The 18,230-nt window shown below is 42.1% G+C and overlaps 2 protein-coding genes across 2 annotated transcripts; one reads left to right on the top strand and one right to left on the bottom strand.

Annotated features, from left to right (window-relative positions):
- The first annotated feature begins 1,744 nt into the window (after positions 1 to 1,744).
- Positions 1,745 to 6,100, top strand: LOC133905142 (probable aspartyl aminopeptidase). Its single transcript, XM_062346851.1, has 11 exons — positions 1,745 to 1,941; positions 2,060 to 2,198; positions 2,321 to 2,399; positions 2,603 to 2,805; positions 3,776 to 3,848; positions 4,019 to 4,105; positions 4,221 to 4,376; positions 4,948 to 5,124; positions 5,276 to 5,350; positions 5,428 to 5,568; positions 5,677 to 6,100. The coding sequence occupies exons 1-11, from the start codon at positions 1,857 to 1,859 to the stop codon at positions 5,896 to 5,898; spliced, it is 1,437 nt and encodes a 478-aa protein (XP_062202835.1). The 5' UTR covers positions 1,745 to 1,856; the 3' UTR covers positions 5,899 to 6,100.
- Positions 6,101 to 6,802: 702 nt separating this feature from the next.
- Positions 6,803 to 15,360, bottom strand: LOC133904976 (adenylate kinase 4-like). Its single transcript, XM_062346651.1, has 6 exons — positions 15,135 to 15,360; positions 9,032 to 9,177; positions 8,827 to 8,946; positions 8,541 to 8,708; positions 7,632 to 7,721; positions 6,803 to 7,159 (listed from the first exon to the last, which is right to left on the bottom strand). Exons 1-6 carry the CDS (start codon positions 15,235 to 15,237, stop codon positions 7,061 to 7,063), a joined length of 726 nt encoding a protein of 241 aa, XP_062202635.1. The 5' UTR covers positions 15,238 to 15,360; the 3' UTR covers positions 6,803 to 7,060.
- Positions 15,361 to 18,230: the final 2,870 nt, after the last annotated feature.

Here is an 18,230-nt window from a genome sequence, read left to right as displayed (position 1 = left end):
ATGATGTCATGATGCATATGCGTGCTTTATGACTAGGTTAGGGTTTTTGTGGTGTGACACTGACCTCTTCTCACGATTTCCTGGGTGATCGTCTTGACCAACAAACTTGGAAGTCGACTGATCATTGATTGTCTTTGGGGATCGATTAATCTTCGGTAACTCATTCAGTCTGGCATAGATGTTAGGGCCAAAGTTACTGTAGGACCCGAGATCTAAATCAATCATGTCGGGAGACGTGATATCTTCTAACATCTAATGATCTGCTCGTATCCCCATGGATGGCACCATCTGTTGAAGATTTGTACACTACTGCCTATTATTTGTAATGTAAAAATAGGGAAACATGCTTGGTCATCGAAGAGTATCGCAAAGAGAGACACAAATTTATACATGTTCAGGCTCCGAGTGAATAATAGCCCTATGTCCTATCCTGCCTTAATTATTCTCAAGATCACAAGTACAAGGGGAGTTGTGTGTGGATCCAAACAGACTTCTATGTGTTCCTACTACTAACGCCTAAGTCGGATGAGAGTTGATTCTACCATGGATCTTCAATGGGTGTTGGTGTTCTACCTGACTAGACTTGCTTTTGGGACTCGCAACTTTGGAGATCTGAAGGCGTGAGTTGCTTATGAGACTTGTGCTCTTATCGATTGGCGTATCTTGGACATGTCCCTCTCTCATCCTTTTATAGTTGGGGGGACTCAGGCATGACCTACCTGAACTCGTCCGGGTGTTATCTTTTTGAATTGTTAGACTCCCAGATATATAGGAATCCTTTCCCAAATAGAGAATAGCTTCCGTATTTGATACAATTACCTTCCTTATACTTCATCTCTGTATCCTACTCTATGGCGGCTACGACTAACACTGAATCCAGTAGAATACGCATGATTATCATACACCCCTTATATTATATATATATATGATATTTATAGAATATATAATAATAATTATATATCCTTGTCACAACCTTTGTTCTTACTAGAGTGGCACACCTTGGCAAAAACAGCAGGTGACTACAGAAAAGTATAAAATGGTTACACCTTACTAGATTTATCCTCTATATCATTGATAATTTGCTAACCGAGCCAACTACATCACTCAAATACAAATTGAATCTCTTTGAAACAACCTATTAATATTAACATTAGAAAATAAGCCAAAAAAACCAGTAAACAAATATTTCAACCTCCATTTGACCTCCAGATGTGTATTGCTTCAAAGTGATATCATGATCCAAATCGCAGCAATTAATCAAAGCACAATCATGATAAACTAAAGCTCTGGAATATCAGTGACCAATGATGGCTCCTCTTATATCAACCTCCCCAACCACACCTTTAAAACTAATTAGTCATAAACTAAGATCTGACTAGAAATCATGTAGTACTCCATGACAGACGGAATCAATTAACTTGGAACTAATCAGACCAAATCCATATAAGGGCACAAATGTTTCAAACAACTAAATCCACATATCCAAATCGCACATCAGGAATGATGAGATGAGACAAACTACGGAGAACAAGATCCCTTGACTTCACCATTGGTCGGTGAAAGAGCTGTGAACCGTTAAATTTAAAGTAGACGAATCAAAATATGATGTATAATAATGCTATAGAACCACCGATGCTATAATAATGCTATGGTGCTTCTACTACAGTATTACAGTCATATCACTATTTATCCACCCATGTTTTACTGTTCTTTCGTGACTTTTATCGCGCTAAAGTTAGAGGAATTGGTTAGGCACGGCTGGACGCTCCCAACACAACACCATACACCACCATCAGGCAACACCAATCATTTACACTTCCGTCTTTAGTTCACCTGCCGCATCGCCGCCGCCGCCCATGGCCTCCGCCGGCAGCGTCGCCCCCGTCGTCTCCGACCTCGTCGACTACCTCAACGCGTCGCCCACAGCCTTCCACGCCGTCGGTACGCGCCCCTCTCGCCTCTTCCTCCCCCCCCCCCCCCCTTTTTTTTCTTTTTCTCTTATCTTCCTTGGTCGACGCGAACTGGACTGAACCGCTTGCCTGTTCCTCCGTGGGAGAAGACGAGGCGAAGCGGCAGCTGAAGGCGGCGGGGTTCGCGCAGCTCTCGGAGCGGGAGGAGTGGGCGGGGCTGGAGCCCGGCCGCAAGTACTTCTTCACCCGCAACCACTCCACCATCGTCGCCTTCGCCATCGGCGCCAAGTGAGTCAGCTAGATCCACTCTCTGTCTTTTTTCTTCTTAACTTTGGTTCTTGGGGTCTTGTGGGTGCGTCTTTTAGTTGTTTGTCATGTGGATCATTGGCTAATGTGTTGATTTTTCGCAGGTACGTTGCCGGTAATGGGTTCCACATCATCGGTGCGCATACTGACAGTCCATGCCTCAAGCTCAAGCCCGTCTCCAAGGTTTAAAGTTCGAAACTCTTATTTATTGATTTCAGAGTAAATTGTCTCCTGTCTTTCATTGTTGAGTGCTTGCATAATATTATATATCTATATGCCAGTGATTTATGTAAATCGGATGTATATGTTTGTTATTTGTATTAGGTGGTAGTTGATGTGATATATTTTGATCAGTTAGTGATGGAATCTTGCTTCTTGTTTTGCAGGTAACCAAGGGAGGCTATGTGGAGGTTGGGGTCCAAACATATGGCGGTGGCTTGTGGTACACATGGTTCGACCGTGATCTTACTATTGCTGGTAGGGTGATTGTACGGGAGAAGAGGGAAGGCATGGTCTCTTATGCACATAAGCTTGTGCGGGTGCAAGAACCCATCATGAGAATCCCTACTTTGGCTATTCATCTTGACAGGTTGGTGTTAGTGTATTACTATTTGCTTTTATATATCTCATTCTGCTAAGCCTATGTTAGGTTTCCCCTATATTGAGTTTTCAGTGGTTATATTATTTACAAGGTAATATAAAGTTGTAACAAATTTCATGTACCATCCGCTTTCATAATGGTAGGTTGGGAACAGGTTTTAGAGTCAGTCAGATTGTAGGACTTGATGTCTACTTTACATTTTTTTATGTCCATTCAGTTTCTTCCTATAACTCATGTATTTCATGTTCCATCAAAAAGGTAAAGATGAACAACTTTGCAGAAATAAAATCCTTACACCACGATATGGCTAAAGGAAAGTCTAGCTATTGCAATTTGCATGTTTAAACTGAAACAGGGCATGCATTATCATCTCTTTAGACAAGCTACAGCCTCTGGTAGGCAACTAGTTCATGTCCAGACTGCGGCATCCTATGTGGTTGCAGAACCTGTTGGGCCCATTTAGGGTGTTCATCTAGTGTTGAAAGCATATTTCAGTCTGTACTTTTGTTTGAAAAGCTTGCTCTTGCTATTGTTTTGACATGGCATACATACTGGACTGACATTTTTTAAATATTACTTTGACCTTTTTTGGCCCTATGTATCTTGTAAGTGACATAGGCACATAGCTAGGCGTTAAGCTATTTACATGTAAAGACAATGCTAGCAGTAGATTAAAACATTAATTTTTCCCCTTATGTATCTATTATGTAAAAACCTGTATTATTGGTCATATTGATGCAAAGGGAAGTCTCAAATCTGTATATATGTATCTCTCTATATCTGATTAGTTCATTATTTTATCATGCCATGTGACAACCAGCGCTTCTGAAAACCATAGTATTATTATGCAGTCGCTTGCGATAACACAGCATATCTTACAGGATGTAACCTCTGTTGACGGTGTGGTCTGTTACTGGAACACTAAGTAGTTTTCATTCATCTTTTACATTATGTACAGGACTATCTCCTCAGAAGGTCTCAAGATTAACAATCAGAATCATCTTGTCCCAGTGCTGGCTACATCTGTCAAGGTGAGTTGAATAGTTTGTAAGAAGAGACTGTATCATCTAATTGACTAGTAAATATGAATGTTTGTTGGTGAAAAGACAACATTTGTTTAACCTCTGAAGGAATAGTTCATAGGAAGATACCTTTTGGAGTTGAAGTTAAGTCCTGACTCAAAGCATCATTTTTTTTGCAGAATGAAGTGCAGAAATTAGTTGGAGAAAATGGCCCAAAGGAGTCATCGGAGAATAAGAACACGAAGCACCATCCATTATTATTGCAGGTACTTTTTGGGAATTGTGGTGATTCCATTGAACTAAAGGTTCTCACATATTAAATAATTATCAACAACCCTTGGTTTCTGAACTTTTTTTTGCTAATTTTATTCTTTGTTGCAGTTGATTGCTAAAGAGGCTAATTGTGAGCCTGATGAGATATGTGACTTTGAATTGCAACTGTGTGATACTCAACCAAGTGTTGTAGCAGGTGCCATGAAAGAATTCATCTTTTCAGGAAGGCTTGACAATCTTTGCATGTCATTTTGTTCATTGAAGGTTTGTCTTACTATTTCATTTTACTTACAGCTACCACATTTACAAATTTGACCATTTGAAGCTACTAATGATCCTTTCACGTGACCTCTTAGTGTCATTGTTCCATTTGCGTAAAATTTGTCAAACTTAGAGCAAAGTAAAATTTGGAGGAGGATGATACCTTTGACATTGTTGAATATGAATGGTTGTAGCCCATGCCTCCACATCAACTCATACTACCACCTTTCATTCTTTTTTATTTTTGAAAGAAAGTTCTCACCTTTCATCCATAACTTGTTTGACTACACAATCCTCTCACGTAAAGAATAGTAACCGTGAATGTTATAAAATGGGTTTGCATGGTTTATAAGGCTTGAATACTTTTACATACTGAGCAACGCCCTCATTTTGGTTAAATATCCTCTCTGCGAGATTATTGTTCCGTATCATTTATATGATCTTGATGATTCTACTATCAAGTCTTCTTGAAGTCCATAACACAAGAACATTCTCTTTTTAATAATAAATTACTAATTGGTGTCATATTTTGCAATACAATCACCATATAATAATTTGTCCAATACTATTTCAGGCCCTGATCGACTCAACTTTTGATGAACATTCTCTTGATAATGAATCTGGTGTGCGAATGGTAGCTCTGTTTGACCATGAGGAAGTTGGATCTGATTCGGCTCAGGGAGCTGGTTCACCTGCCATGTTGGATGCTTTATCAAGAATCACAGGATCTTTGAACTTTTCAAATTCGAAGGTTCTAACTAATAATCTTCATCTTGGCAAAGTTGTTATTCTCTATTTCAGTGGGCCATGGAATCTGCTTTGTCATTTGCCTCATTATTTCATGACCCCATTTTTTCTGCTAGCAATGCATGGTGTAATGACAGATTGCTTTTATCTTTTAGTTGCTAGAAAAGGCTATCCAGAGGAGCTTCCTGGTGTCTGCAGACATGGCACATGCTTTACACCCCAATTATATGGTAAGAATTATCTAATATTTACACATATGCATCAAGATTTAATTACAACTATTAATCATATGTGATTTATTTTTCAGGACAAGCATGAGGAGAACCACCAACCAAAATTGCATGGAGGACTTGTAATTAAGCATAACGCTAATCAACGTTATGCTACAAATGCTGTGACTGCATTTATTTTCCGAGAAATTGCTGAGAGACATCAATTACCTGTTCAGGTTAGTTGCTATAGAAAGGGCTCATATACAATAATTGTTAATTACTAATGGTTGCAAACTAATCAAATTGCCTTCAACATATGATTCATTCATTGACTATTTTTGCAGGATTTTGTTGTTCGCAATGACATGGGTTGTGGTTCAACAATTGGCCCAATACTTGCTAGTGGTGTTGGAATTCGTACAGTTGATATCGGAGCGCCGCAGTTATCAATGCACAGCATCAGAGAAATGTGCGCTGTTGATGACATTAACTACTCATATGAACATTTTAAGGCATATTTTGAAGAATTCACTGAATTAGATAGCAAGGTCAAGGTGGATTGCTAAGGTGGTGAAACATAATAGGTTAGCTTTGTTGCAAGTTGTATTGTTGACCCAGCTAATAGAAAATCGATGAATAAGAGTTGAAGATGATGTTTATTGAGAAATGTTGAAGATGATGTTTATTTCGTTGCAAGTTGGTGCCGATTTATGTTTATTTTGGACATCTCGTGTTCTAAATGAAATCTATTTATCTCACACGTGTTTTGATGTGTTTGTGGGTCTCTTATTTATAATCTAGTTAATTATTCGATTACTGTCATGTGGCAAGATTCAGACCTCTAATTCATATCTTATTCCAATACCTTCTTTAAAAAAAACTAACATAGTTTTAGCGGGAAGAGGCAAACTTATCATGTAAATTTAATATCTAATGATGGAGTTGTTAAATGATGTGACACTTTTTGGAGATCCCTTTTGTAGTTAATTATATTAGAAGTTGCAGATTAGATAATCTTTTTCAAAAGAAAATTGAAATGAGAATTTCAAAATGAGGTCACCTTGAGTCGCGCTCGCAAAAATGGGTTGACTTGAGTGCAGGAATTTTAAATGAAACAAAATAATATATGTAGAATTGGTACGAGTAACAATTTGCATGTTATCCTATTCACAAATCATGGATACAACTCTAGCGTCAAGTTCACATAATCCTATTCACAAATCGTGGGTGCAGCTCTAGCGTCAAGTTCACATGATCGCAGGATAAACATACAACTGGAAACATTTATGCGGCCTCATTTATAGCGTTTATAATCACAGGATAAACATACAACTTGAAACAATTATGTGGCTTCATTTGTAGCGTTTAACATCTTTCTCAATATAATCGTGGGAATAAGGTAGAACTAGAATAAGGAAAGACCTCTAATTCATAACGATTGCCACAATCGACGTAAGAACTGGAATAAGGTGCCGAGGAAAATTTTAGCAAGGATGAATTGCTGTAATCATCTTAGTGTTGGTACAAAAAAATAAACTTTCCTCATTCGAAACAGAAATTATTCAAACAGTTCCTGAGCTTGTCAAAGCTTTGATAAAATGGTGCACTCGCACAAATGAAAAATTGAGAACGAAAACCGCAGAATGTAGGCGGCGGTATAAACTTCAAGGAAACCCAGACAAGGAATTTTGGTACATGTCATGGTTAAGCTGAAGAGCAGATACTTCATCATGAGAGGGCTTTCTGCACCTCAGTAGTCACTTCCTTGGGTGCTTTCTCCGCATGCAGATTAGCCACTAATCCCTTCTTCGAGTAGTAGTCAATCACCTGAAGGAGGCCAATTGTTCCAAAGTTATGAATAAGATTGATTGATCACCAACTTCTTTTATCGGTTCCATAGAACAAACACAATCAACTCGCAACCACATAATTCAGAACTGTGAACAAAAGTGGAGGAATTGAGTTCATCATAACTCAGAAAGACATATGTGGCAACACAATATACATGGATGGGCATCAAAATTAGCAATTGGTCCTACCAAATCATCAAAATTATTTTATGCAGCACTATAACATAGCTGACAATACAAAATATGTTAAAGGAGGAAAATATCAATCAAGAAATGGGTGATCAGCAAAATTTACTCCTAGACAATAAGTCAATAACACCAAAGTTTAGAAGGAAAAATACACTAACACAAGTTAAGAAATCTAAATTAGGTTTTCAAGATATTTTTTCGAACAAAAAATTTCTTCTGAAGAATATAGAGGGGCATAGTGCATTCAAGGAATAACATACAGGTTCAGTTTGTCTGTGGAAGGCTTCAAGCCTTGACTTCAAGACCTCAGCTGTGTCATCTCTCCTTTGAATCAATGGTTCTCCGGTGACCTTAGTGAAAAGAAAAAAAGGAAAAGAAAAGCAGCCAGACGACAATAACTCACATATTGCCAAATGCCAATTGTAAAGATATTCAGTATAAGAAGAATTAAAAATCACAGCTGCACAAATATTTTCTGGACAATTACTTCCATACTGCAAATTGAAAACGTATCTGGTATCAGAAAAAGTTAAAATCACATCAAAGTTGCACAACATTTTCTGGACAAACCGTATAAGCTCTAGGCAAACAAAGGTGTAACAAATCCATTGAATACAATCATACGTAGAAGTGCTTGCAATAATGCATCATCTGTTCTTGCTACAAAAAACATGTCAATATCTACAGAAATTTATCTATGTATGGGCATTTTCCATCAGGAGTGTGATGCGTAAACAGCAAACTTTGACAAGCAGGATGTCAGGATGCAGAAAGGAGGTACTACATGTACAGAATTGGCATCCATATAAAACAATATACACATTCAGCGGTTTAAATGAACCAAAACCATCATTCAAGCAAAATTACCAGCAGTCACAAACAGAACGTGCCCTAACAAGATTCAGCGTGCCATAATTGTACCGATCACTTATTGTAATTTATCTGACAGAATTGGGCTCTGCGACAATCTAAATCTTTAATGGAGCATGCAAGTTATACCAACTGAGAATAGCTGATTGGAAAGCAAGCTGAAGAATGGTATAGAGCAAAAAATTGAAGTATTGAACTGGTCCACACAAAAGCTAGTACAAACAACAAGAGTGCTGTACAAATAAGATCATGCAAATATAACATAAGCAGCCATACTAAGTGCTCTCTATTTTACTTACATCATCTACTGCTGGAGCCTTTGGAGGTGCAAATTTTGCATGGTATGTCCGACCACTGGCTGGGTGGATCCAACGACCAGTAATCCGTTCTTCCAATATAGCATCATCAATTGCAAAGTTCAACACCTTGTCAACATTAGCACCTTGCTTTGCCAGCATCTCGTCAAGCTGCACCAGATGTTTTACCAATCAATGAGGAGGAAAGACTAAACACCTAAATCAGAACTATAAAATCAATCATTCATCAAATATAGACAGTTTGATTCATATTGATCAAGGATCTGACCTTCTGCGCCTGAGCAACAGTTCTAGGGAAACCATCAAGAATGAAACCTTTTTGGCATGAAGGTTTCTTCATGGCTTCATCAATAATTCCCACAACTAAGTCATCGGAAACAAGCTCTCCCTAAAGAAATGGAAGTCAACATACAGTGGAATGCCTTTTCTGCTGGCTAGTAGTTTGCTATTTTGTTATGACATGCAAACACTACCTTATCCATAGCTTCTTTAGCTTTGATCCCCAGAGGAGTCTTAGCAGCCACAGCAGCCCTCAGCATATCACCTGTAGCTAAATGGCACAGGCAATATTCATCCTTAATAAGGGGCGATTGGGTTCCCTTTCCGGAGCCAGGTGGACCTACACAAATTGGTAAAAGAGATGTCAAATGGTCCAAACCAGGTGCACTCGAGAATATAAATAGTCAAAATTTCGCATTAAAATTTTTAAAGAGACTGAGAAAATGAAAGATGCATTAAGCTATGTTGTGGTTGTTGTTCTCCACAAATGTAGTGTGACCCACCTATTCCTACACGATCCTACACCCTTTTGTCCTGGACTACCAGAATAATATGTCAAATTAAACAACATATAGTAGCTATAAAGACCTAAACCAGGGTGTTAGAATACCATTAACAAGAGCAGTATCACATGCATGAAAAGGAACAAGGTCATCATGTAAAGCTAGACACCTTAAGAGCAGACATTGTCTACATTTCCTTAATGCAATCCATGATGTAAATGCAGATCAGTACCAAAAAAAAAACTTACATCTTCCCCTGATGTTGACAGCTTCACAATTTTTTTGACTATGATGAATACTCAAAGGACCCAACGAAACGTAAACCAAACCAAAAAAAAGGGCAGATCATCCATAGCTTCCTCTCTATTGGATAATATCTGTTGACTTGTTCAGGTTTAGTAGATCATGCACATGTACTGCACACACCACGATCTTGCGCATGCAGCGGATCTCCTCCTTTGCCGTAGGACAGTTGAGTTTAGCGTGTGCAACCTACACTGCTCATGTACATGTATGTATGCCTATTTAGGCTCTCTGAAACCGTAATACAAAAGCGTCGCATTCTATCAATCTTCATGGTAATCAGAGCGCAACGATTCTGAGCCTCTCCCTCTAATCTCGTTTTTTTTTTCTTCGCCATGAGCGACACTACCACCGACGTCCATTCCTCCACCATGGCCGCGCTCACTAGCGCGTCTGCCGCCGCAATCGTTTCTGCGGCTGTCTCTGCCGCCGCATCTGCTGCAGCGGCGTCCTCCTCCTTCTCTAACTCTACTCAGGGCGTCAACATCAAAGGGTTGATTCCCATCTCCCTTGATATGCAGTCCACCTGCTACCGGCGTTGGAAGACTCTCTTCCGCATCGTCCTCGGGCGCTTCGACCTCTGCTCGCACATCGACTCCGACGATCGGCGCTCCGACGATCCGGCATGGGTGCAGGCCGACCTCACCGTCGTCATGTGGCTTCACGCCACCCTCAGCGACGACCTCATGGACATGGTCATGACGGAGCAGCCGACCGCGCGCAACGTCTGGACGAAGATTGAGGGCTTCTTCAACGCCAACAAGCCCAGCCACACTGTCCACCTAGAGGCGGAGCTCCACGGCCTTGAACAAGGTGATTTATCTGTTTCATCTTACTGCCACAAGCTCAAAACCATCGCCAACGCCCTCGCCGACTGCGACGAGCCCGTCGGTGATCACGCCCTCGTCCACCAGTTGATTCGCGGCCTTGACAAGCGCTTCACCACGTTGAAGACGTTGCTTCCGGCCCTCCCCCAGTTCCCAACTTTCATGGAGGCGCGTGATCATCTGCTTCGGGAGGAGCGCTCGCAAACCAAGTCCACGCCGTCACCGTCCACCGAGTCTGCCCTCGTCGCCACTGCTACGTCGTCTGGTTCCACCGACTCGTCAGCTGCCGGCGCGCGCCACGACGCCGGCGGCCGTGGCAACTCCAACACCTCATCACGCGGCGGCCAGGGTGGCGGTCGCGGCAACGGCGGCCGTGGCGGCCGTGGCCGTGGACGCGGTGGCGGCCGCCAACCTTACACCAACGGCCGCGGCAACCAGTCTTCCCTGCCGGCCTGGATCCCATACTACCCGCAGTGGGGGGGCGCCGCCTGGAATGCTCCTGGTACTCCCTGGCGCGCGCCTTGGACCGGCGCCACAGGCCCTGGCGTTCTTGGCCCACGACCTCCCACCGGCGTCGGTCAGGCCTACCCCGTCTTCACTCCACCGACGACCATGACTGCACCTCTCAGCGCGCCTGCGTGGGACACGAGCGGACTCATTACTGCCCTTCATGCTGCTTCCCTTCAACAGCCGTCCTCCAATGGTGATTGGTTCATGGACACCGGAGCAAGCTCTCACATGACCGGCGACCAAGGTAACTTGCCCATATATTGTCCTTCATCACCGCATAATTCTTCTCATGTTATTGTTGGCAACGGATCTACTCTCCCTATTCTCGGCACAGGAAACACATCTCTCACTACACCATCCACACATTTTCTCCTACACAATGTCTTGCATACACCTCATCTCATCAATAATCTTATTTCAGTGCGCAAATTTACCAAAGATAATGCTTGCTCTGTTGAATTTGACCCTAATGGTTTTTCTGTTAAGGATCTTCTCACCAAGAAAACTCTCATGAGATCCAGTAGCCATGGCGAGCTCTACCCCCTACGATCACATTTGGCTCTTGGTCAGGTGGCTCTCACGGCGCATACTTCTTCGGTCGCACTGTGGCATCGGCGGCTTGGGCATCCAAGTCCTCAATCTCTACAACATTTAGTTTCCACCTTTCATATTCCTTGTAACAATAAGAGAGAATCATCTTCTATATGTGATGCTTGTCAGAAGGGACGCCATGTGCGGATTCCTTTCTCCACCTCCCATTCTGTTACTTTCTTTCCTTTTCAACTAATACACTGCGATCTCTGGACATCTCCTATTGCAAGCTTTACTGGTTACAAATATTATCTTGTTGTGCTTGATGATTTCTCTCATTACATATGGACTTTTCCCTTGCGCAGTAAATCAGATGCCACGCCTACACTCATCAACTTCTATGCTTACGTTCTTAATCAGTTTCATCTCTCCATCCAATGCATACAGTGTGATAATGGAAAAGAATTTGACAATACAAGCCTCCGCACCTTTCTCTCCTCCCATGGCATCACTTTTCGTTTATCCTGTCCCTATACTTCTCCACAAAATGGCAAGGCCGAGCGCTCTCTTCGCACCATCAATGATGTCCTCCGCACTCTCCTTTTTCAGGCACATCTACCACCAAAATTTTGGGTCGAATCCCTCCACACTGCCACTTATCTTCTCAACAGGCGGCCTTGCAAGCCTCTACATCTCCAAACACCATATGAACGATTGTTTCAGCAACCACCTCACTATTCCCATCTACGCACCTTTGGATGTTTATGTTATCCCAATCTCCTACCTCAAACCTCTCACAAACTTGCACTCCGGTCCACCCCTTGCATCTTTCTAGGATACCCTCCTGATCACAAAGGGTACAAGTGCTTGGATATCAAATCACGCAAAATAATCTTGTCTCGCCATGTCACATTTGATGAAACATGCTTCCCTTTCGCCTAGGCGCCATCTCCTTCTCTTGCCGAAGACGATCTAGCTCGCTCACCGTCCGCCACATCGTACCCCGGGATCCACGCAAATCTCCAACCAACCAACCTCCCACTGCCACCACGCCAAACCTGCATCAACCAATCTCCTGCGCCATCGTCGTTTTCTCCTGCGCCACCCTCGCCTACTATAGCACCCGATCCCCCACAGCGCTCTGCGCAACCAGCCACCTCTGTGCCCCGCTATATGCACCATACACAATCATCTCATCATCATATGCAAACCAGATCCAAGCATGGCATTGTTGTTCCTAAAAAGCATTTCAATCTTTCCGCCTCTACACACGCCATCTCTCCCATCCCTTCCTCTTACCACTCTGCTCTTCAAGATCCGCATTGGCACAATGCTATGATTGATGAATATAATGCCTTGATGAAAAACAATACTTGGAGTCTTGTACCTAGGCCTGCAGGTGTCAACGTCAACACCGGGAAATGGATTTTTCCACACAAATACAATGCAGATGGATCCCTTGCTCGCTATAAGGCTTGGTGGGTGGTTCGGGGATTCAATCAACAACAAGGTGTGGACTACGGAGAGACTTTTAGCCCGGTTATAAAGCCGGCTACCGTACACGTCGTGCTGAGCATTGCTACTGCGTCTTCATGGCCCATCCATCAATTGGATGTCAAAAATGCGTTCCTTCATGGTAACCTCTCTGAAACTGTGTATTGCACCCAACCTTCTGGTTTCTTAGATGCTAGTCATCCTAGTCATGTCTGCAAACTTAACAAATCCCTCTACGGCCTCAAACAAGCTCCAAGAACATGGTTCTTGCGTTTCACATCCTACCTCTCCACACTTGGTTTTCATGCATCTAAAGCTGACTCCTCTCTGTTCATCCTTCATACACCAACAGCCACAGCATACTTACTTCTTTATGTAGATGACATTATACTCACTGCCAATTCCACAGCCCTTCTCCATTCAATAATTTCTAAATTACGTGCTGAATTCTCCATGTCCGATCTTGGCCCTCTTGAACATTTCCTAGGAATTCATGTCACTCGTACTCCTTCTGGTTTGTTCCTTTCCCAAGAACAGTATGCTCAGGAAGTGTTGGAGCGTGCACACATGGCCTCATGTAACCCTTGTCTCACTCCAGTAGACACCAAACCAAAGCTATCTGCTTCTGTTGGATCACCGGTTGCTGATCCTACTGAATTTCGTAGTCTGGCCGGTGCATTACAATATCTTACCCTCACACGGCCCGACATAAGTTATGCTGTGCAACAAATTTGCTTGTTTATGCATGCTCCCAAGGAACCACACCTCCAGATGCTGAAACGGGTTTTACGTTATGTCAAAGGCACCATTCACTATGGTTTGCAGCTCCATCGCTCACCATCACAAGACATAGTTGCCTACTCAGATGCTGATTGGGCCGGTTGCCCTGACACCCGTCGATCGACTTCCGGCTACTGTGTTTACTATGGTGACAATCTCGTGGCATGGTCTTCCAAGCGACAACCTACGATCTCACGTTCTAGCGCCGAGGCTGAGTACAGAGGTGTGGCGAATGCAGTTTCAGAGTCTTGCTGGCTACGACATCTTCTTTCCGAGTTACATCGACCACCTCGCCGGGCCACAGTGGTCTATTGTGACAATGTAAGTGCCATGTACATGTCATCCAATCCAGTTCAACACCAGCGTACAAAGCATGTGGAGATCGATTTGCATTTTGTTCGCGACCGTGTTTCTTTTGGGGAAGTAAAAGTTCTGCATGTGCCGTCTCAAGTTCAGTTCGCTGATATATTCACCAAAGGATTACCATCCGCACTCTTCACTGACTTCAGATACAGCCTGAATGTTCAACCACGTCCAGGCTGAGGGGGGCTATTGGATAATATCTGTTGACTTGTTCAGGTTTAGTAGATCATGCACATGTACTGCACACACCACGATCTTGCGCATGCAGCGGATCTCCTCCTTTGTCGTAGGACAGTTGAGTTTAGCGTGTGCAAGCTGCACCGCTCATGTACATGTATGTATGCCTATTTAGGCTCTCTGAAACCGTAATACAAAAGCGTCGCATTCTATCAATCTTCACTCTCAGAGTAGCATTTCTTTTGAAGTCTATATCTTTAGTTATATGCACGAAGGTGCACCCTTTTCTTATCATCATTAACAAAAGGCTTCCACATCCAACCAAACCGACTCTCGAAATCAGGGTTTCCATATATATGTGGCAAATTCCACAACTCTTTCAATCACTAGGACAACCAAAAAGGCTTCTTTTGATAGAAAACACATATATACGCAGGTAACTACCTACCTTTCAACCAACAAAACCGAACAGCAAAAGGGCCTCAGCCACCTGAAATTCCAACTTCATCGACCAGTGCGTAATTCCTCTTTGCTATTTGACATAGGACGCCGTTTCGTCTTCTAAGAAATCCCCAACCAATTCATTTACCGCAAGCAACATGCATAAATAAGCACAATTTGTTCTCGGCAAACGCAAGGGAGAAAAAGAACCAAGCTTTTTCACAGGGAATGAGACGACTCTCCGCGGATCTACAGCAAGAACGGCAGCGTGGCGCAACCTTCCCCTCCCAGTGATACAAGGAAGCGCGTGGGCGTGGATCCAACGACCGCCGGCGAGGAGGGGGAGGGGAAGGGAGGGTTCTTGGTACCGATGAGGATGAGGCGCTTGTCGGGCTTGGAGCTGCACTTCATCCGGCGGAGCAGCTCGTGCATCAGATCCAACGACGGTACGTCCTCCAGGTTCGCCGCCATCTCCGCCGCCGCAGCAGGAGAAGCTCAACTCGCGTGCTCGCGGTGCAGCAGCGGCTCGCGGTGTGTCGCTGGCTGCCTCGCTCGGCTGGGTCGGGTCGGGGTTTTGTTGGGCTTTTCGTTGTCCTTTCTGGTGACGTGGGGCCGACCAGAAATTTCTGCCGTATACTTTTTGTATATCTTCGGTTTGCTTTTTACGGAAAAAGAAAACATGCTTCTTCTTTTTTAAGTACAAACACACAGACACTCTCTAACCATCTCAACCCGGGGTGGGTGGGGGCGCTGCAACTCATGCCCCCACCAACGGACTCGAACCCGGATGGAGATTTTTAACGAACGGGAGCTCTTACCACCGAGGTTAGGAGCCGTTCGCAAAATAAATCGTGCTTCTACCAGGTGGTGGGTACAGATTCAGGAAACAGGGAAAAAAGGGGTAAATTTGGGGAGGCAAATAAAGTATGAGTTTTTTGTTTAGTACAGTAAGCGTACACGTGAAATTCACGTTAGTATAAAAATAGATTCGAACACGTGAAATTCTCGTTAGTATAAAAATAGATTCGTTCGGTAATTTTGCAACATGAACCAAAAATTTTCACAAGAATATCCTAACTAATTATGCCTTTTGAAACTATATTTTTTTATACGCTTAAAAAATTCCGTGCAACTTAAGAGATGTCTTCAGATTTATTCACGTTATACTTCAGCAGATGTATGAAAAACTGCTTCATACTACATCCGTAGACATGATTTGATTTATGGTCACTCTATGTCAGTTTCCCAATGGATTGGTTGGAATAGAGGTAGGTAAGGCTGGTGTAGGGGGCATCATTATATGATTAGGCTGAAAAACATGGTTGTGGCATGGATCATGGTGTAGGTGGATATGGATTCAGGAAAACTGAAAAAAAAAAGCGTGCACGTGATATTCATTTGAATATAAAAATAAATTTGGTAATGTTGCAACGCGAATCAAAAAATGCCAGGAGAATGTCTGAACTAATTATCTATTTTGAAACTATATAGTTCCTGATACGTTTAAAAAATTCTCGTACGAGGTATGTCTTCAGAATTATTCGCGTTATGCTTCAATAGGTGTATGAAAAACTACTTCATCAGTGCGTAGAGACTTGGCGCCATGCTACATCTCGTAGACACGATTCCCACCATGCTACTTCAATAGGTGATTTGGAACACAGATGCAGGATTTGGGAGCCGGGTGCCGTTAGATTAGATGGCAAGGCATTAAATGGGGTGTTGGTTGATCTTAGTACATAAAACGGGGTGGGCTTAGAAAGAAATAATTCATGTTTTTAATATTAGTGTAGATATGACCTTTTAATTTTCGATGTCGCATCCTTGTTAGAGGTATCACTTTGGAAGTCCCTCTTCCTATTAAGCAGCCCGACATAGGCTCAAAAGTTTCGATGAGGTTACTGCTTCTTTGGAGTTTCACGTTGTGTTCCGATGGACGGCTGACACGCATAGGGAAGAGTGTGTTGAGGTGAAGTCAGAGCTGTTGCATCGATTCTGACAGAGCTCGGCAACGATAACATGAGGCGAGGCTCTTTCTCATGATGTCAGTGGTGGCCCTGGGCAAGAATGAGGCAGCGGTTGAGGTCGGCTGTGGGACAGAGCTGCTGTGCTGCTAGTGCCACGAACTAGACAATGATGATATGCGCTGGACTTCATAGTTTTTATAGCTGTGTTTAGTCATTTGGGGTTTGTTCACCGGTTTTCTCTCTAATTAAATCATGTAATTGTATGATTTTCGGATTTGATTTCCCTCATAAACTAGATCAATTCTCTTTTTCTAATATAAAATCGACAAAGCCCATACAGCCATTTAAAAAAAATCACATATAGATCAAAAACCACAACTTAGCGTGATGGTCCTTGTTGTTGCTTGTCAGCCTTTAATTTGGTATACTCTCCTAGGCCTTATCTCACTACCGCACTCCACTGTCTTAAAGTCCAATTAGTTTTGAGTAGGGTGAAAACAAATCAAATTTAGGCGGATAATGCTATTACCATATATGCATCCAATTTTTTTTATCGGATTCAGAGTTGGGAGCAGATATTATAGATATAAATTCGAATATGGATCATTTCAAAGTTAGAGTCAGACCATAAATGGAATAAAATAATTAGATATTACTCACGTACATGGTTGTGTAAACAACAGGTAGCATCATAGCCATCATGTCTATTGGTGTTTAGACTACGTAGGTTTCGTCTCTATTCAGAAGCCATCCATCATCTTCACTGAGATAAACTTTCGTGAGTATGTAGATTCACATACATAACTATAATCTCTATCATCAGTCACCATCACTTTTTTAAGAAGCAATGAAAGTATAAAGGAGCCCAAACAAATCTAGCATCTAAGCAAGTAGATATAAAACAAGATATACATACCACATAGTTCGGTTACAAGAAAAAGAAATCGAGAGCTATTTCTATTCCTTCAAAAAAAAAAAACAAGAGGCATGCACACTAGCACATAAAAATACTACAAATTTTATCAAATGAGCATAATATAGCAGGCAATAGTTAGTACTATAATTCAAAATATTACATTGCATAGATATATAGAATCTATACTCTATTTCATAGATAGTATTGGTTTGGGCCAAAGATAATGGACCTAATAAAATACAAATAATCCAATTTTTATAATCCATATCCGCCAGATTTTTTAATACCATACTTGTATCTCCCTATATATATATATGAAACTATTCATATCCACATTCGTATCTATACGGATTTCTATAAACACTAGTATGTATCCATATCTGAACGGATCGGCTGTTTCGCTTCACCCTAGCCCCGGTGGTCTAAATATGTAGGTACCTTGATCATCTAACAATTTTTTTAGCTATATACACTTATTATTAAAATATTAAGTCCACCACTATTTTTCGATGACCATGGTGTCAAGGGTCTGGAACGGGAGAGAAGGAATGTTCGTGATGATGGATCCGAGTTTACTTGTT

Source organism: Phragmites australis, chromosome 22, assembly GCF_958298935.1.
Source record: "Phragmites australis chromosome 22, lpPhrAust1.1, whole genome shotgun sequence".
Taxonomy (NCBI): Eukaryota; Viridiplantae; Streptophyta; class Magnoliopsida; order Poales; family Poaceae; genus Phragmites; species Phragmites australis.
This window is presented reverse-complemented; position numbering and strand designations above follow the sequence as displayed.

Bases quoted from the DNA above. Each gene is read 5' to 3' on its own strand.
- LOC133905142 (XM_062346851.1), top strand. From the start codon at position 1,857: ATGGCCTCCGCCGGCAGCGTCGCCCCCGTCGTCTCCGACCTCGTCGAC. The intron at 1,942-2,059 runs GTACGCGCCCCT...CCGTGGGAGAAG, and splicing joins CACAGCCTTCCACGCCGTCG to ACGAGGCGAAGCGGCAGCTG. The intron at 5,351-5,427 runs GTAAGAATTATC...TTTATTTTTCAG, and splicing joins CTTTACACCCCAATTATATG to GACAAGCATGAGGAGAACCA.
- LOC133904976 (XM_062346651.1), bottom strand. From the start codon at position 15,237: ATGGCGGCGAACCTGGAGGACGTACCGTCGTTGGATCTGATGCACGAG. The intron at 8,709-8,826 runs GTCAGATCCTTG...CATCTGGTGCAG, and splicing joins CTGTTGCTCAGGCGCAGAAG to CTTGACGAGATGCTGGCAAA. The intron at 7,160-7,631 runs GTATGTTATTCC...GGCCTCCTTCAG, and splicing joins TCCACAGACAAACTGAACCT to GTGATTGACTACTACTCGAA.